The 20,949-nt window shown below is 42.3% G+C and overlaps 1 protein-coding gene across 1 annotated transcript in view; it reads left to right on the plus strand.

Moving 5' to 3' along the window:
* The window catches only part of OTC (ornithine transcarbamylase), a 38,877-nt gene that overhangs the window by 5,120 nt on the left and 12,808 nt on the right, over positions 1–20,949 (plus strand). Inside the window, exons 2-5 of the mRNA XM_074946281.1 lie at positions 531–669; positions 1,273–1,354; positions 8,306–8,393; positions 14,511–14,664. Coding sequence (XP_074802382.1) covers positions 531–669; positions 1,273–1,354; positions 8,306–8,393; positions 14,511–14,664 — 463 coding nt within the window. The remainder of the gene's footprint in view (positions 1–530; positions 670–1,272; positions 1,355–8,305; positions 8,394–14,510; positions 14,665–20,949) is intronic.

Raw genomic sequence — 20,949 nt, forward strand, 5'->3', positions numbered from 1 at the left:
GCTGCTGGTTTCTCTTATTGGCAATATCAGTTTCTGGAAACGAATTTGAAAATTTGTGCATGTGGTTCACAAATCAAACATTATTTATATCCATATGAGCAGTCCTGGGCCAGCACCCCAAAGTTGGGATTGGGAAAAAGAGCACAAGGAGCCATCTTGCCCCAACTCTTTGCACCTCTGTTCAAAACAAGCTACAATGCAGCCTTAAGTGTTTAACCAGACCCTGAGTGGTTTTCTACATTTGGATTTATTTGATTATATAACCCAGATACAAATATTAGAAGTTATAAGAAACAAAATCAGTTTCATTGATGATAATAAGAGAGATGGTTACAATGGTGATTAATATAGCGAACAACGCAGTGTGGTGGCTGTGTGAGATGAAAAGTCGCAAACTAATTATCACATTCCATGAAGGTTATCTCACTGCATCAAATGATGGTAGTGAACGAGATTTAGCTGGTTGTACATTAGCTTTAGCATGCGCAACAAATTAATACCCAATGACAAACAGCCTGTTTTTGGTGTAGGTCTGGGCAAGCAACTCAAACTAATGTTAATCTGAAAGGTCGCGACCTCCTAACTCTGCAAAATTACACAGCAGAAGAAATAAAGTATTTGCTATGGACGGCATCAGATTTGAAACAAAGAATAAAGGACAAGGGAGAGGTATGTAAAATTTCAATTAAAATCCACTTTGCTTGTTCAGTCACTCAGCTCACCAAATCAAGATTGTCATACAAGATCATGTGAATCAGCAACTAAACTGGCTTGTCCTAAACAACCACTTCAACTCTTAATTAGTCTAAATTGTTTACATCAAATGAAGGGCCAGCCAGTAAAAGGCAAAGTGTTGTTCTTTGGATGAAGTAGGGGATTTATGCTGTTCAAAGGTGTGTACCTCTTATCTATTTCCCTGTTACTGGATATTCCCAGGGATTTTCAGTCGGGCTACATGCAGAAGTAAAGGTTTGCAGGAATAGGAGCATTGTTCTGCATGTAGTGTGGGAGCAAGATAAGAGTCAGAGATCTCTCTCATTTGTTTAAAATAACAAAACAAAAAAATGTAGATGCTTTTTGCCCCTAGAACTTTCTGTTTCTCCCAAACTCTTCCCAATGCTAGTGACTGCTTTGGCGGGGCAGGGGATTAGAACGGATACAATTACTGCTTTTATTATTAGTTTCCTGCAGCCATTAAACTGTGAAGAAAATATTAGATAATGGACAATGAGTGAACAATTTTCCAAATCCCCTTCCATTCTTGTTTTTCAGCATTTGCCTCTGTTGCAAGGAAAATCTTTAGCCATGATTTTTGAGAAAAGAAGTACCCGAACAAGATTATCCACAGAAACAGGTAAATCTAGACAAAACCATGTTATAATAAATAATTTCTCTGCAGAGTACATTTGTCCATATCATGAAACCATTACTTAATCATGTAGTTAGCAGTTTCTACTTAGAAGACATCTGAGGTTGGCGAGCAGCAAGGATGAAACTCAAGTCTGAGGAGAATGGTAGTTTACTGGACAGTATGAGCAGCGTCTTCTTCCGCTATGCCTCATTAATAATACCTCTCTTTGGTCACTAAAATCTCCCAGGGTCAACTCTAAACAAGTTAGAACTGAAATAAAACAACAGGAAGCAGAAGGTTTTCATGATGTAAGCTTCATGCCATATTAGCTAGCTGTACGCTTTCCCTGCACTCATTTTAGAAATAAAACCAATTTAATCCTGCACAGGCTGTCATAACGAACATCTTTCTAATTTAGTATGCATAACTGTTGTCGGTCTCAAGGCTTGTCTACATGGAAATTTAGTGTGCGGTAAGCCAGGATGTGAACACAAGCCTGCTATATGTTAAGTCACCATGTAGACCCTGCTCCTGTGCACTACAGGTTCCGTAGTGTGCTTTGACGTACTGTTGTTTGACACAGTGGTATGCCAGAGCATGATATGGAATTTTTAGTGAGTGGCAGCAAGATCCCTACAACTAGAAAGTTAGTGCACTGTCCATTCACACACTGGTTTGCTGCACCCTCAGGCTTCATGTAGACAAGCCCTCAGAGTATGGGTTTAGACTGAGAATCGTAGCAACATCTTGATTTAAATTAGAGAAAAAAGAAAAACCCCATGACTACCTCTAGAGAAACAAAACTTGATGGGATGGAGGAACAGGGATACTGGCCTAATAATACTAGGCACTGTAGACGTGGATGCTAAAAGAATAAACACATACATAACGACTCATGTTCTTAGCAGATGCTTACGTGTTTGCAGGATTGGGCCCATAATGTTTTTGCACAGACCTAACCATTCTAACGTTGCATCCAAGAAATCATTTAGGTTTGGTGTTCTCTTTATGGAGACATTTATACCCACCAGGTGAGGAAATCTTTGCTCCCACATTTACCCTGAAGTAAACTGTACTGGGCCCAACCTCCCTCAAGTAGAATTGTCCCATGTAAGGGACAGGTAACTTTGTAAGGCCTCTCTCACTGAGGTTCATCCAGATTTCTCTGTAAGAAGGAAGAGAGAACATAGGAAGAAGGGGAGGAAGGGGCAGACTATTCTGCTCTCAAGTCTGAAGATTCCCCCGATATACATATGAATCTTAAGCAATTTGAGGCACCACAGGTGTCTGCATGGAGGTCCGGTGTCTTCCTGCTGACTCCATGCCCCTCTCTACTCCTTCTTCCAGATCACGATCAGCATAGCTTCAGAGGGGTTTCAACTAGGGTGACCAGACAGCAAGTAAAAAATCGGGACGGGGGTGAGGGGTAATAGGCGCCTATATAAGAAAAAGCCCCAAATATCGTGACTGTCCCTATTGGTCACCCTAGTTTCAACCCCGGACCAATGTACCGACAACTCCCTTTAAGGTCAGCCTTCCCCCTTATACATCAGACCTCATAGAGCCACCTAGTGTCAGTTTCCTGCACTTGTGCACCAGGCACGCGTCAGACTGTTCCCTGCACCCCCTCCTCTGTCTAGGACAGATACAGACATCATGTTGCCCTTTGCTTCTAAGATCTGACTTCCACAGCAGATTCATGTATTCCCCCTCCCTCCACCTCCATGGTAATTCTGTATATCCCAGCTGCTATTTAAGAAGAAATGGCAGCTTCCTCTGCAATCAGAACAAATGCCTCACACTCCTTTGTTGTGAAATAAATTCATTTCCTACCAATTTTCTAAAGTGTAAGTGAGGCCTACACTGGTTATTTGCAAGACTTCAGAGGCACACATTATCTCTAATGGCATTTCTCAGGCACAAATCACCCTGAGGTCTTGAAAAAGGTCACGTGTGGGCCAAGGCTTTGATAATCTGTCCTCATGAATTTGCGTAAGCAAACATTACAACACTCCATTAAGCTGGTGGACAATTGAGCTGGAAATGACTGTATTTCACTATTGCACAGTGCAATATCTAAGAGTGTGTTAACATTGTGGAAATATTAAAAAAAAAAGAAAAAAAGAGAGAGAGAGATCCTGCCATTCTCATATCTGTAAAGAACTCAGTTCTTGAAAAAATAAATACGTTAATTTGCAATGCTATATGAGAGCATATTTTACATTTGTAGTTCTTCCAACGTGTATTATTTCTAACTCATTATTCTGATAGGATTTGAAATGTAATGGAGAAATGGTGTTCTTTTGAACAAATACAATCTTGATGTTAATTTGATACACTCAAGATTTCTAGTACATGTATTATTTTAGCATTTTATTAAGATTAAAACTATTAGTGTAAATTAAGAATCGTCAATAACTTTCAGTGTTTGTAAAATAAACCCATTTTTTCAGAACCTACCAAATTTATTACTATCACTTCCTATTACAGTGGGAAAGGTCATCTGTTTGCAGTTACAGTCCCATACTCATTCTATGTAAACATACACATAGTCCTTGTATGTTGAAAAAAGTGCATTCCACATGGTTATATATTGGCTGTAAAATAAAGCTTCCTCTCTGTCATGGTATAAAGGTGAATGCCATTCTATGTTTCCATTATATCTGGCATAAATCATGCCGCCTCTCAGTCATGTCTTGCCTCTCCAATTGTAACTGCACTTAAATATCAGTGAACTGACTGGTAGTAAATCAGGCCATTCTACAGACACTGAAATATGGACAATATGCTGCAAGTTTGAAATAGGGGAGGGACACACAACTAATACCCAACGTTGAGGGCAACTTCAGATATATTCTTTCATGTCATGAGACCCTGATTCCTGATTCCTCTATAGTGGAATACCACTATCAACTACAAAGGAGTTACTCCCAATTCACACCAGAGTGAAAGAAAAGTGAGGTCCATAATGGTATAAACACACCATGTACTTATATTCACACAAAGTTACATCATTTTACATCATCCTAAAGAATGAGTGAAACATATCAGGGAATATACTACCTGGCATTTAGAGTGCCCAGTAGTGGATACTGTCTGAACTGGCTATACTACTAAGGCAGATTACTTTGGTACCTTGTTATCCTCTTCCAAAGCTATCCTTAAAAATATTCATTAGGTTTCAGACTTCAGCCTAATATTAGTGCTGAATGTTCCTCTAATTCAGTGGTTCTCAACTGTGGTCCACCGCTTGTTCAGGGAAAGCCCCTGGCGCACCGGGCCGGTTTGTTTACCTGCCATGTCTGCAGGTTCGGCCAATCGCGGCTCCCACTGGCTGCGGTTCACTGCTCCAGGCCAATGGGGGCTGCGGGAAGGACAGCCACCACATCCCTCGGCCTGTGCCACTTCCCACAGCCCCCATTGGCCTGGAGTGGCGAACCGCGGCCAGTGGGAGCCGCCATCAGCCGAATCTGCGGACGCGGCAGGTAAACAAACCAGCCCGGCGCACCAGAGCCTTTGCCTGAACAAGTGGTGGACCACAGTTGAGAACCACTGCCCTAATTGCTGCTAAGTAGAGCTTTTAATTTTAAATCTTTAAAATGCATTTTCTACACTACATGCCAAATTCTGTCAGGCAGTGCCAGCCAACTCACAGCAGAAGTGGAAGAGCAATGAGGAAATTGGCCACTCAGAGAGATTATTCCTCAGGGCCTCCATGATAGAACCAAGCTGTTGAGGTGTGTGGGTGAGGATCTCAGCCCATGACTCTACAAAGATAGGCGTGCACAACTCTCTGCACCAATTATTCATAATCTTAGTAGAAATGGATTGCATAGGTGAATTCTATATAAGGCAACAAAAACAACCACTGTTTTTGAAGTCTATTTGCACCAGGCTGGGGAGTATTCAAACCTCTTCCACCACACTTCATGGAATGTGCTCCATGGATGTCCAGCCTTGACCTCTCATTTTGTAACAAGCCCCCAGATAACTTTTTATAGGAGATTGTAACCGGGTGGTCATTTTACTGAGTGCTCCCTCATAGGTAGGGGTCACTTTGCAGGCACGCTACTCTGTAAGCCCCCTTTCACAGGCCCCTTAAGAACACCACATAATCTCTCTTTTGGTTAACCACCCAGGGCTGGTTTAATAACAAAAATGGTTCAAGCAATCCTCAAAATCCCCCAGATAAAGTCCATAACCATAACACAAAAGTCAATACAGTATTCACCCTTGTTCTTTTGCTACACACAGAACTCTTCCTCTGTCCCAGTCTACTCCACCCAAAGCTGTCAATCCCCATCTTTCTGACTGGAGTTCAGCCCTCTGGCCATGGCTTCATTCTTCTGTCAGCTCTAGCCTGTACCTTCCAAACCCCCTGTATCAATCCAGTACTTTCCTACAATGACCTTTCTTATTTCATGAACTTTCTCCCCTTCACTCCATCCACCTGCTGCCCTTTATAGGAAACTACCTGATTCCATAAAGGGCTGCATCTTTAGTAATCAGGGTTGGGTAGCCCATGGCCTTCCAGCCCTTTAAGGGGTAAGCCACACTTCTAGATGTTGAGTGATTTTAAGGAGAGGGATTTTTGGGACTTACGGGGACACGTTCTGCTCTGAGTTATGTGCCATGAAATCTCACTGAAGTGTATATTTTACAAAAGGCACACGTTGCTCTATGGACATATGCTTTGCCTCCTACACACACCTCTTTGTTTCCTTTTTAAAATTGGCCACAGTGAGAAGCATGTGCATGGCTTCATTACCTGTCTCTGCTTTCCAGCATGAGCTCGGGTCCTCACGATAGTTGTTTCATTTTAGCTACTAATATTCACCCCAAGATCAATCATTTGTAAAGAACAATAGTTGTGGTGTTATTCTTTTAATATTTAATATGCTTGCAAAAGCACATGTGAAAAGCTGTAGTAATGGAAATGCCTGCAGTGCTATCTGCTGGTGAGAACAAAGCTGATCTACTTTAAACTTCCTTGAGGTTTAACAAAGCTACAGTTGCCCAGCACCTTTTGGATCACAGCTTCCCAGACAAAAGATTCTAAACTCTCCTATAGTTTATGTGGTCCTCTCTTCACCCCAAATGAAAAACAACGTCAGCTTATTTCCAGAAAATGCTGTGTTTAAACTACTCCTACTTAGCGTATGTGCAATGTGCCTCAGGTGGCACATGACCAGGATTCATCACCAAATTTGGTCCACTGCGTTGGATCCTTAGCTTCCCCTGCCCAGGCCAGGTACTGAGCGGGAGCGTGACATGAACACTGATTCATGCTCCCCTTTAAACTACTGAAGATGTGTTTTCTGCTCCAGAGGATAGCAAATTACCATGACAATGCTGATCTGCCTGTGGGATGCTATGATGATACTAGGGTTTGTTTGGTTACTTCCTATAATCAAAATGGGAGATGGGAAGACCTGCTAGATCACCCAGTCCATTCTCCTGCCAGGGAAGAACTGTTCTCTAGTGCAGTGGTTCTCAAACTAGGGCCACCACTTATTCAGGGAAAGCCCCTGGAGGGCCGAGATGGTTTGTTTACTTGCCGCGTCCGCAGGTTCGGCTGATCGCGGCTCCCACTGGCCGCGGTTCACTGCTCCAGGCCAATGGGGGCTGTGGGAAGTGGCACAGGCCAAGGGACGTGCTGGCCGCCCTTTTTGCAGCCCCCATTGGCTTGGAGCAGCGAACCGCGGCCAGTGGGAGCCGCGATCGGCCGAACCTGCGGACGTGGCAGGTAAACAAACCGTCCCAGCCCGCCAGGGGCTTTCCCTGAACAAGTGGCAGCCCTAGTTTGAGAACCACTGCTCTAGTGGATGAAATTTACCCCAGTGCAGAGGGAGCCTCACAAGGTCACTTAAGCCCAGTTTAAACCCTTAGGCCCAGACCTTCAGTTGCACCAGAGCTAGTCACTGCATCTGAGCAGCTGGGGCACAAATATGGCTTTAAACCAGCCTTGTGCTCCCTCAAGCATATCATTTAGAACATTGTCAGAGTGGTGCTAAATTATGCCCATGCGCAACAGCCCCCACGGCAACACTCCAACCAGGCCTCCCCCACCCAGACTGTGCCCAACATGCCCTCTATGCTGAGGCTGGGAAGGCAGGTGGCATAGGGCTATTTCCCCTTATGTTGGGATAATTCTCAACCAACTCCTTAAGATAGCTGTTATCACACACTGGAGCAGTGAAAAGCAGGCAGAACAGAGGCCAGGATCTGGCCCGTAAGGTAAAATTCACATCAGTGCAGAGCCCCAGTACTTGGGAGAGCTCAGTGGTTTGAGCATTGGCCTGCTAAACCCAGGGTTGTGAGTTCAATCCTTGAGGAGGCCATTTAGGGATTTGGGGCAAAAATTGGGGTTGGTCCTGCTTCAAGCAGGGGGTTGGACTAGATGACCTTCTGAGGTCCCTTCCAACCCTAACCTTCTATGATTCTACTTAAGTCCCACTTAAAATGGTGCATAGGCCTTGTGCCTGCACAGGAGTGAATTTCATCCATAGGGCCTGGTCCTAATCTCCCTTAAACTAGATTTACACAAATATGTACCTTCACTCAGATCCGTGGCTATAAACTCTCCCTTAAACTAGATTTACACAGATTTGTACCTTCACTAAGATCAGTGGCTATAAACTAGTGTGAGAAAAGAATAACCCAGCCCTTAATGTGGGGATTCAGTGATATTACCATGCATGAACTTGCATGGATTTTGCCTTGAATATAGGTTTGAAGTGGTGTCTAAAGGCCTTTAGGAGGGCTGTCTGAACTTGAATTGATTTCACCCTAGTGTGTATTTACCATTGTTTTGTGAAGTCTGGCATTAAATGTCCTAAACAAGGGGGTGCCTTCCTTACCGCTGTTGTTGTTGCAAATACCTGTTCTCTAGGATTTATTTTTAAATCTCAAGTTGTAACCATTCAGATTGTGTTTTGTTTTTAATCTTTGCAGGGTTTGCTCTCCTTGGGGGACATCCTTGTTTCCTTACAACCCAGGATATACATTTGGGCATTAACGAGAGTCTCACAGATACAGCACGGTTGGTAAAATATCATGGGATTGTTTTACATATATGAAAGTGCTAGATCTGGCTGAAATTGGTGAGAAAATGTTGTGAAATAAACACACCAGGTTGCCAATAACTTTTTGCATGATTTTAGACTCCCCAAGTATTATTTTCCATGAAATTTCAAAGGCATCCAAAATTCTCCACATTTTTGCAGTTTGCAAAAAATTCACTTGTCACCTTTTTGCATTTTTTCCATCCAGTAGGGGTGAATTGAGCCCTTGGATTCCCCCCCGTCCAGCCCATTCTACAGGAAGTTGACCAGAGCTTTTAAAACCACAGAAGTGGGAGGCTATTTCTTGCAGATGCTGTCACTTTGCCTCGCTCCCCATTAAGCCTTTATTAATGACTCATACAATCTGGAGTATTGTGCTGCTTTCTAAGAAGCCCCTCTGTAGTTTAAGATTAATGTGTCAGGGCTCAGATGCTCCAAGGTTAGTACCTTTCGAAAGGTCCTTTCTGCTCCGTCGAAAGACACACAACCTCAGGCTTGTCAAGCTCAATTCAAGAAACATAATCAGCAAGCTGTGATTTTCTCTTTCCTGCTGACTGTGTTCTTTGCAGTTGTTAGCTGGAGTGATGGTTTCTCAATACTGCATTGCTTTTCCCTCTGCAATGAAATCCAAGGAAAACATAGAAAAAGACCAAACTTTTGGTCATTTTAGAGTGTCCTTTTCCACCTTCATCAGTTGAAGGAGAGTGGATATGGGCGGTGACGATAGAAAGTCAGGCTTGCAGTCTCTTCAGACTCGATATTGAAGACACCAGAATATGCATTAATTGTAATTCATGTTAACATGTTTTACTTAAAGCACCACCCAATGGCTTGCTTTGGTAGCTATACATGTAGGTTTCTAACACCCATTGAATGATGGGAGCTGCAGAGAGAGGCAGCCTAAGCTGTCAGGGAGGCAGAGTACAGTCTCAGGTTCCATCTCTGGGTTGTTCCTTTGTTCAGTCCTACTTCATCTCCCTTCTGTTTGAATTCAAATGCTACAATGGGATTCAACCTCATTTTCCCAAAGTGACTTTCTTTCTACACCTCAGAATGTTGCCTCAAATGAAGCTGCTAGAGCAGCTATTGTTATATCCAGGTAGGCCATCCAAACTCACCAGGCCACATTCATCCCTGGTGTAACTCCAGGGACATTAGGGACAGGGAAGTATTACAACAGAAGGGGGACAGCTTCCCCTGCTCTATTAAAGGCAGAGGGAGAGCTCCTCCCCCAGCTCGAGAGAGCACTGTTCTCCCAGCCCCTTCCTGCCTGCTGGTTTCTCACTGGCTAGCAGTAAAGTGAGAACGCACCATTTAAGAGGGTTTGAAAAGCAAGCAGCAGGAAATTGTTGACAGGCTTGAGAGAGGGATCAAATGGACACAAAAATCACAGTGGCAGCTGGGAGATATTTGCCAAAGCTGGAACGTGAAGACCACATTTGATCAAGGCAAAGGTGAGGGGATTTAAAGAGCGACTGGATGTGGTCAGAGCAAAGGTATTTGCAGCTGCACTTTGGATGGAATGAGGTGAGGGTCCATGATGCCAGAGAAGAAAAGTTGCAGTAATTCAAGTGAGAATTGTTTAGAGCGGGGCTTTTTTTTCTTTTTGCTTAAGGAATGGATGGATTTTGGAGACGGGCAGGATGTGGTGGCAGCATGAAGGTAGGGGGTCAAAGGAAAGAGGGAAGTGGAGGGTGGCCTCCAGCCTGCAAACCAAACTGACAGGGAGGGTAGGGAAGTTGCCAAAGGTGACAGAGGGAGGAAGAGAGGATGGTTTAGCAGGGAAGATGAGGAGTTTAGACGTTGCTGTTAGCAACTGGTTCCAGAGACAGGGGGAAAAGGGTGAGACTTACCAGGGAGAGTACCCCCCCACCACTTAAAAGAAAGCCATCCCCAGGCAATACCGCACAGAAAAAACACAGACCCTGTATTTAGTTTGGAGGCTGTTGGTCATTTACTGACCTGGCAGGCAAGCTGCTCGACTTAACAAAGATGTTCTGATCGATACAGTGGGCCTGCTCCTGCTCTGAATAAAGTCAATAGCAAAATTCTTTTTGATTCCCCAGGAGCAGGACTGGTCCATTCACACAAAGAACAAATGAAATATTGTGAGTGACCTCCCTAGCATTATTAGCATATAGGTAGATACCAATATAGAAGCCTGGTTCAAGGAGCATGAAAATAAACAGACAATAAAAAACAAGGAATACTGGAGTTTTAACAAGTCTGGAGAGTATTTCAAATAATTACAGTTTCATACCTAGGGCTCTAAAGGCTTAGAAATAGTGGAGGCTGAGGCTTAATGTAAAGGGGGATAGAGGGCTGTAAAAGGCCAACAGGTTTTATTATAGTTGAAATACAGCCTCGTTGCAGGTCAGCGTTTGTCAGTGTTTCCACTGAGAACACATTTTAGTGACTTATAATTTGGCCATAACAGAGCTCCTCTGTGCTATGTAATAGCTCTTAAAGACATACACTTACACAATAACAGAGTTCTAGCCTATGAAGAGTCTTTAACATTTTCACTGCTGCTTAGTATGTCCGGTCCATCAGGAAAATGGAAACGCTGCCAGCATTCCATGTACCTGCTATGCCATGTTGTTCTACTGTGACATCAATACAGGTCACCACACATCACGACAGCACAGGTGCTGAGCTGCAGCACTGGCACTGAAGCAGTCAGTTGTTAAACTTGACAGTTCACGGAGATGAGCAGGAGTCAATTCCTACATTTGTAAGGGATAGGCTTGCACCCTTGACCTACCCACCACTTATACAAGAACAAATATGCCCCAAAGCCATTTTAACAACCCCACTAGTGACTTAGTAGCGTTGAATTAGAAGATTAAACCATTTATTCAATAAACATTTTTAAACAATAGGGATATACATTTTGGATAGAAACACTTCCCTGTCTCCTTGAATCTTTGGGAGCTGTTACATGAGTCTGCACTATTGCCACACCCAGTGCTCCCAAATCTCGAAATTAGCTTTAAAATTACAAGACTTTTAAAAAAATAACAACCATGGAATTATTTTTCTTTGCCTTTTGGTTTTTGAGGCTTTAAGGTGCACTCGGGTCACATTTTCAAGCTTTCCTCCACACCCATCAGGGCTAGAAATTTTTTTTAAATTAAAGTTGAGAGTCACACATAATCACATGTCTGCAGGACCTGGGGGCCTTATGAAAAACACCAGACATCTCAAAACTCCCAAATATCATAAGCTTTACATTGAGTTAGTATCAACATAGGAATCTTGGTAACTTTCCCAGATACAGGGTAACCACTGGTAATCAGCCCCAGGGTGCAGGGCCTTGCCCCTCCGATTGTCTTCAGAAACTCGGACACCCTAATGGGCTCCAGCTTCTCTCAAGATCACTCTGATTTAGTCCAGGTCTCCCTTTCTGGGCAAACCCAGCTGTAAGCTATTTCTTTCAAATTAGCTTCAGCCCGATTCAGCCATGGGGGAGCCTGGTCTCCTCTCAGGCCAGCTCCAGCTTCCTAGTGACTTCAGTCTGGTCTAGATTCTAACAGGACCTTCAGTTCTCAGTTGGACTTTCTAGTAGCATAACAAAGGTATGTGTGACACAGTAATGCTGGTAAGAGACTGGCCTTTATTTCCTGGCTCCAGTTCTGTGACATGAGTCAGAGTTACAAAAGGTGATACCTTAATCATAAGGCACATGGTCAATATTCACTGATTCCAGTATTCACTTCAGTGGCTACCTTTGCAACAGGTTAGGCAAGAAATCTAGCATCAGGCCATGTTATGGCTGAGTTCCCTGTAGCTACCGTACATTGAAAGGGATCTATCTTCTTGAAGCTCTTTATCAGTCATATGATGACGAGTTTGGATAAAACTACATTTTCCCCAAACACGCATCCAAGGTAGATTAAACAAAAGTCACACCTTTATAACGTGTTAGCTAGAAAAAAATAATGGCACAAACAGCAACCTTACAGGTTATTCTGTTCAGTTCTTCCTCTTTACCTGTATAGGTGGCATCAACAATTTAATCTGCAAAGGCACTTCAGTAAAGAGAATTAACTCCCTTAATGGGAATCTTATCTGAATAAAGAATGTTTGACTTCAGTTGTAACAACAATATAATTGACTTCAATGGGAGACTTGCTCGTGTAAGGACTCTGACACTGGGACCTATCTTTCCAGAGGAGATGTAAGAATCCATCATGGCAGGTCAGCAATCCACCAATTGTAAGAGCATTCCTGTGACATTTTAGGGTTCAATCAAGACCAGTAAGGGATTGTGTCACCACCTGCCCTGCAACTCTGGGTGCCTTAAATGCTATGCTGCTGGGGTGCCCAGCCCTAACGCCAGCAGGTAACACCCTGGCTCCCACTGCTCAGTTACTTTTTGCAGAGTGACCCCAACACCCTCCCAGTCCCAGATTTCCCCAGAAACATCTGCCCTGCAGTGTCCAGCCCTCTCACTGAACCCTTGCAGAAGTTATTAAGTTTGTTCCTCCTTTAAAGAGACATTACACTGCAGCCTCTTAATTTAACTTGGGTTAACACACCCTGCACTGAATTGGTTTATAGTAAAAGTAAAACAAGTTCATTTAAGAAAAGGACATAGGTTTAAGTGATACCAAGTATAAGGAATAAAGATAGAAGGGTTACATGCAAACAAAAATAAAAATATGCTTCTATGACTAAAACCTGATTTAACTAATTAGACTCTCTTGTTCAAAGAAGCGTTTCTCACAAAGTCTCTTTTCCAGCATAGCTGGCCAGAACCCTTCACGGATCTTAGAGTCCTCAGTTCCTTTGTCTCTTCAGGTGAAAGATGCCAGAATGGTTTTTTCTCTATCCTTATATCCTCCCAAAGTTCATTGAGCCTACTTCAAGAGCCAGGAAGCCTTGCTGGGAGCTCAGCTTGCTGTGTCCACCAGGGAGCTGAGACCATGTTCACTTTTGCAGTCTGCTGCCCCTGTTGTGATAGTTAAGAGGCTGTCTCCCCAGCTTGATGGCTTTGTTTACCTCTTATGTAAATGTAGCATCATTGTCTCTGACAGACAACCAGGCTGGGCAGACAAGCAAATACACATTCCCTTTTTTAGGGCAGACTAGGCCTATGTACTGCTTGCCAAACACATTTAAAGAATCTAATTCTAGTGCATGTTTATAACTGTTTGTACATATCCTGTACGTACACCTCACAATGATTTTCTGGACCATTGTGAAACCAGTTTGTGTATGATACCTTACACGACACTTTTTAGGTACAGATCATGACAACTGTGGAAGGTGCAGTGAGTGTGCCAGGCCTGACAAGAATTGCTGACAGAGTAATGAACCACCAGTAGCCTCTGTGTCACAGTTCCATACCCTTCTGTTCACAGTTTTGCCTTTTTAGTTTTAAGATGCTACGAGAAAACATTAGAACATACAAAATACTTTAAAATCATTATACTTGAGGGCCTGATTACTTCCACAAAAGCACAGAATTGCAAAGCTAAGCCTCTGATTTCATGCTAGATTCACCTAAAAATATCCATATGATATAGAAAATGCAGTGCTCTCATTCCATACTCCTCTGTGAACCCCCACTTCCAAGGCACAACACCATGAGCTGTAGTTAGAGATCAGTGATGTATGCTAAATATCTTTATCCCTGTAGTTTAATTTAGAACTTTGATGCCACTTTAATAGCGTTACTGTGTGTGTCACAAAATAGAATTATTTATATATGTTACACATTAGGATGGTACTGTTGTTCTTTACATCTTTCTGAGTTATCGAATCCCTGTCATTTTATATTGTCAAACAATCGCCTCTATTACCTGCACATTTATTAATGTTGCATCATTAGTTCTGCTTTAGTGACAATCAAAAATGAAATAGAAAATCATTGAATGGGATTGTGTGTGGAGCAATAATTTCCTTTTACTTCTTACAGCTTGTTAAATGTCTGCATTTTAGTGGATTATTCAGACATCGTATATTATTCAGGCAACTGGAAAAAATTTATTCATTACCACCACTTATTAATATTTATACATTGCACATTGAAGAATAAAGAAGCAATATATTTATGATGTTTGACTTTGATATCTTTTGCTTTACCGTAGGGTGCTGTCTAGCATGACAAATGCAGTCTTGGCCCGAGTTTATAAACAATCTGATCTGGACCTGTTGGCGAAAGAAGCCTCAATCCCAATAGTCAATGGTTTGTCTGATTCATACCATCCTATCCAGATTTTAGCTGATTACCTTACACTGCAGGTAATAATACCTTTCTCTTGATAAGAACACAGCTTTTAGAAAACTAATCAGTCTTGCTAAATATTGGGAAAAGTCCTATTCCAAGCAGTTTATCCTTAGATATTTTGAGATGGAACTGATATGTCATTTGGAAGATGTGTTGATTATAGAGGCCCCAATCAGACAATATACTTTAAGCAATTGAATAATCCCATCAATTTATGTGGGAATGAAGTTAAGTTTATAATTAAATTACTTGCTGGACTGAGCCCAGGATGTAAAAAAAATGTGGAGGGTGCTTTACAGATTAAGATAACGGTGAGGTCCTGTCCCCATTGAAGTCAGTGAGAGATTTGCCATGGAGCCAGCATTTCATTCTGAAGTCCTTGCCGTAACCTGTTTATAGTTATAGACTGAGACCTTGTCTTGTGTTAGAAAGATGCACTGGTTCAACTAGTTAAACTAGTGTAAGTCCCTAATGAGGATACATTAAACCTTGCTTACATTGAGAAGGAATGAATTAGGATCATATTTTGTTGTTCTGATTTTAATATAGTATTTTATGTGATAACTATGTAAAATTGGACACATACAGGGCCAGATCCTCAGCCGATGCAAATCAACATAGTTTTACTGAAGTTAATAGAGCTATGCCAATTTACAACCAGTTGAAGAACTGGCTTATAAAATTCATCAGTACATTGTAGGGATGGATGAAAATTTTGGCAAATGCTTCCTTACTTTCTGAATGAATAGAAACTACTTTGTATTGATGTGGTTGAGAGACAACTAAAGGGGGATATGACAGAGGTCTATAAAATCATGACGGGTGTGGAGAAAGTAAATAAGGAAGTGTTAGTTACTCCTTCTCACAACACAAGAACTAGGGGTCACCAAATGAAATTAATAGGCAGCAGGTTTAAAACAAAGAAAAGGAAGTATTTCTTCACACAATGCACAGTCAACCTGTGGAACGCCTTGCCAAAGGATGTTGTGAAGGCCAAGACTATAACAATGTTCAAAAAAGAACTAGATAAGTTCATGGAGGATAGGTCCATGAGTGGTTTTAGCTAGCATGGGCAGGGATGGTGTCCATAGCCTCTGTTTGCCAGAAGCTGGGAATGGGTGACAGGGGATGGATCGCTTGATGATTACCTGTTCTGTTCATTCCCTCTGGGGCACCTGGCATGTGCCACTGTCGGAAGACAGGATACTGGGCTAGATGGACCTTTGGTCTGACCCAATACGGCCGTTCTTATATTCTTATCCATTTCCTAGATCATTCAGTCATGTCTCAGCCTGTGAAGGCCCAAATGTAGGAGAGTATGTGGCAAAGAACCAGAATGAGGGGGAGAGAAAATTATTCATGCAGGAAACTTTACATGCTGTCGGGCTCGTTCCTTTAGTGCAGTGATACTCAGACCTCAGTGGTTCAGGAGCCAAATTAGCAATCAACATTACCCAAAGAGCCCCAGTAGTGTGAATTCATTGTTTCATTTACTATAGTACTATGTATTCATATTTGAACAGTATGACGGGAAATATTTCATTTTTATATAGATATATATTCTTCTCACAGCAAAATGACTGACCAAGTATTATTACTATTTTATCAAGTACAATTGGTTAATAACATAGTTAAAGCATCCTGACTGGTTAATAATTAAATCACACAGCGTTTTAATATGTGCTGCAAAGAGCCGCAGGAGACATGTTATGCGCTGTTTACGACTCGGGAGCTTCAGTCTGCTTTAGCGTAAATGACTCCTTCTACATTTGATGACCCTGTTTTTGTTAGAAGTCATCTTCCGCTGTAAAAGTGAGGGGACACCAAGTCTTTATGGAACAGAGGTAACCTTGGAACTGAAATGAGTCATCCCTCAGAATGAGGTACACTTGAGAGAGATGCATTCAGCCAGCCTTTGTGTGCAGCTTAATTTATGTAAGGCAGTGAGTCATAACTAGAATTTTGGAAATGATAAAAAGTCATTTGTTTCATTTAAATGCTGAGTGTAATTGTAAAACAGTTTCATCTGGGCTTTTATTTTTTGTCTCATAAACACTCTACCTATTAGCACTTATTTTCCTACCAGAGATTAGCAAGTTTTCAATAGCCATATATGACTCATATGTTTTATATAACGGTATTAATATTCCATACTTACCAGCTGCAGTGCCACTCACTACTGCACTGTCACCTGTACTCTGGGATGCCTTTCTGCTGGAGCTTAAAAAGCACGCACTATTAACTTCCATGTTTCTTTCTGACTTTACTTCTATGGTTTGGAAAGAAAAAACATGACACATAGGTAGCAGGTTCCTGTTAGGGGGCTTATTCCTTCACCCACTTACTTCCCTGGTCCTTCTCACATGAACAGAGAGCAACAATACCTGAAGTCCAAAGGTGCAAACAATTCAATGTTTATTGGGGTGAACTTCCAGCAAGCATGATTCCAGTTTCCTTCCTTAGTGTCCTCCTTCCCAGCTCTGATACCACAGAGCCTTACACCTGTGTCCTTGTTCCCATTCCTGCCCTTAGCCAAACATGATTCCAATTTCCTTACCCCCATTCCCTGTTCTCATTTCCCCCTTTAGCAAAACATGATTCCAATTTCCTTACCCCCATTCCCTGTTCCCATTTCCCCCACCCTTCCTGATTGACTGCAGACTATATAGTAAAACTTGAGTTCAGCTTAGCTATACCTTAATCAATCATTTTCCTGAAATTTAACTAATCAATCCTAACATATAATTGGTTACATAATCATGTTACAATATCCCATCACCTTAATTAGTTTACACCCAGCAAAATTAATTATAAGCAGACAGAAACAATCACAGAACCAGACAGAGATTATACAGACAAACAATAGCAAAGTGGAAACTATAATGACAAAACAATACAGAAGTGAGGATTTCACATCCCAGCTATTGATAAGTGAGTTCTTGCCAGACAGGATGCTATCAAACTAAGTTTCCTTTTACATTTTCTAGGCACTTCCCTTTCTCTGGAGGTGATAGGCACTATCGGGACAGGATTGTATTCCTAACAGCCCAATAGCACCTTCTTTCAATGTGACTAGTTTGGAATGTGAGGATGTGACCTTTCACTTTCCAGCTTATGGCTGCCTCGGTTGCTTAGCCAAAGGCCTTAGCCTAAGAACAGGGCCTCAGACTGTCACAGTAAGAGAAGGCCCTTACGCTGGCAGACAGTGATTTTGATTCTTTCTTTTATAACTCTATAACTAGCCAAGTGATAAGAATACACCTAAATTCTTAGAGTACAGGCCTTTGCAGGCAGGCTTGAATATCTATATCCTAACAGTTCCTGACTCCCAGCCCTGCCCTGTGTTTTTCTGGGAGAGGTTAGAGGTAGACAGATAGGATGAGATTTTGTGTTTTGTCTCTAAGAGGGCACCTTGCAGCCTTGGGGGAGTGGGAGCTAAGCCACTTTAGTACTCTCCTGATTCTGGACTGTTCTGCTTCCCTCCATATAATTTAGACAAGTCCAGGCTCCTGTTTATGTTACTTCACCCTTACTGGGCTGCCCAAAATGTAGACCCACCCTGACAGACCGCTGCCAACCCCCAACCTCTCCGCCACATCCTTCATACCAAGGTTTGCAAGGGGGTCTTCAGAAGGCAGACTCACCACTATCTCCCACACTCCCTGACTCTTCCCCCAGCCACACCTGGGACTTTTGGCCTCTTCCCCTTATACTGCTCTGGCCCTTTTACCCAGAGTAAAAGAAGTGGAGCCTGGGTAAAAATCTCACCCATAGACTATTGGTGGTGGCTACCCACATAGCCTCTTTTCCTCTCTGGCTTGCACTTCTGCAGTGGGATTTCCTTGGTTTTGTTCTCTCATGCATCAGACAGTAGCAGGGAACATATTGTCCTGTTGCATACTGTGTTGTAGTTGCAAAAACCAGTATTTTAATAACTCAGTGAATTTCACCAGTTCCAAGAACAGAGGTAGGATATTGCACCGGAACCGTTAGCTCCATAGAGTCCAGATGTTACTTCCTGTAACAGGACTACAGGGTTTCTTGCAAGATTTTCAGGGAGATGAAGGCATATATTATCTGAACATTGACTGTAGGAAGACTAATCTAGGGGAGCATCCTCCTAGTTATTTTTAAAATCAGCTAAAACGCCATTTTTGTGATATCTGAATTGATAGGCTGCGTACATATGAAATCTGTCGGACAGATGTACACACAAAATGCAATAGCAACAGAGAAACATTAAAGTAGGTGTGTATCTAAACAAGTCTAACCCCAGAAAGGTTTTTTCTTTAATAACAGCTATTACCTTAGCGTTATAAATATTTTTCTGCAATTTCTCTTTTGTCAGTACGCCCCCAGAATTCTTCCAGTAGAGGACTGATTTTTCTTTTTACTGTGTGTGCCAGTGGATCTCCATTTTCCCCGAATCTCTGCATGCTTTAACAGCATTTTATTCTTCTCTGTTATAATTCCCATTAATTTGTTCTTCTTCTTTTTTACAGCATCACTTTTGCTATTTTAGTTTACACATGCATACTTCAGAAAGTGCTTCTGGTTTACTTTCAGAGCTTTCTCTATTCCTGTCCTGTGTTCAGAGCACTGCATTTCTGACAGGCTGTGAGTTGTGCTCCAGTCACGAAGACTGTGTTCATATGCCTCCGATTCAGTGTCTTATTCTGTAGCCATTGCCTGACTAACCTGGAGTTCTCACATGTTAACTCCATAAGACAGCTTTCCCTTTGCCAATGCTCAGCTTTAACTCTGTCACCTAGAATAGGCATTGTGCAATGAAGTATTTTTTCTTTCCACAACTATGACCTTCTTTTCCAACCAGTTGGTGAGCTGAGTATCCTCCTGGGTGTAGTCATGACCCACCAGATCTTCTGCAAGTGTTTTGAGACCCAATTTTGGGTGTTCTTGAGACCTGGCCTTCTAGGATTATAGGCTTGTATGCCTTTAGTGTACACACAGGTTTTCCATTCTCTTCCATGCTTAAGGCGCATGACTGCCACTTCCATAGTTCATCCAATGCTTAAACTCTGTTCGATATAAGCTCTGGCTTACTAAGAGGTGTTCTGTGAAGCTTGACTGATGAACAATTTTGTACTATTTAGATCTTGATCTCTCTGTCCATGTCAGCTGACTCACATGTGAGTGTGGATCAGTTTGTCAATGCCTCACCTGGTTCTTATCTCACTTGTCTGAAGTCATATGTTTCCTACACCACAATCCTTTTTGTAAAGAGGTGGTCAGGCAGAATGCTCACTCTTTCTCAAGGCTATTCTCACCTCTGCTAACTGGTTAGTTGACCAGTGATATATAAATATCATTACCCTCTTTGTCCACAAAGTAGCAGAAGTGAAACTTGGAATTTCAATATCAAGTAGAGCTGACAGATTTCGAAGTCTGCTTGTCTATTTCTGCCATTGTTGAGTGACTGCTCCATCCTCATAGATAGTGAATGCTGGGCACGTCAGGAAATACAAATACCATGCTGCTTTTTAATTTTTGTTTGTTGCTCACTTTATTATCTTTGTTTTCTTTCAGAACATGGTCCTTCTCCCCCTTTAAGTTTTCTATACCTTTGTTGTTGTAGACTTTGAGAAGTTCCTCTTTAAGTATTTTCAATACCGTGAGTTGTTGCACTATTGCCCAAATCAAAGACAGCTGCCATATGGTCCCTGTTAGCTTCTTTTGCCATCAACTATGTGGCCCACAGAGCCCAAACTAAGAGATTCTTGTCACTCACTTCATGAGAACAGCCATACTGGGTCAGACCAAAGCTCCATCTAGCCCAGTATCCTGTCTTCCGACAGTGGCACATGCCAGGTGCCCCAGAGGGAATGAACAGAACAGGTAAGCATCAAGTGATCCACCCCTGTCACCCATTCCCAGCTTCTGGCAAACAGAGGCTAGGGACCCCATCCCTGCCCATCCTGGCTAATAGCCACTCATGGATCTATCAAATGATGAGTGCTCATATTATGGTAGCACTGTTGTACCAATAAATTAAAAACCAGCAGGATCTTATTAAAGGGAAAAAGGCAAAATACCACATTTATTGTGAATTCAGAAAGAATCATAGTAAGCAGTTAGTTACAGCTATAACATTCCATTCAATCTCATATTTATTCACACATTCATTCACACACACACACACACACACACACACACAGAGGTTCTGCAAGGTTGTTATCATAGTTACCAGCCTTAGAGTTGCTCATGCCAAGCCACTGGCCAGGTGGCCTGGACATGAGGAGGGAGCAGGGCCTTGTCAGATGCTCATCTGATGCTCCTGG

This window comes from Natator depressus, chromosome 1 (genome assembly GCF_965152275.1).
Source record: "Natator depressus isolate rNatDep1 chromosome 1, rNatDep2.hap1, whole genome shotgun sequence".
Taxonomy (NCBI): domain Eukaryota; kingdom Metazoa; phylum Chordata; order Testudines; family Cheloniidae; genus Natator; species Natator depressus.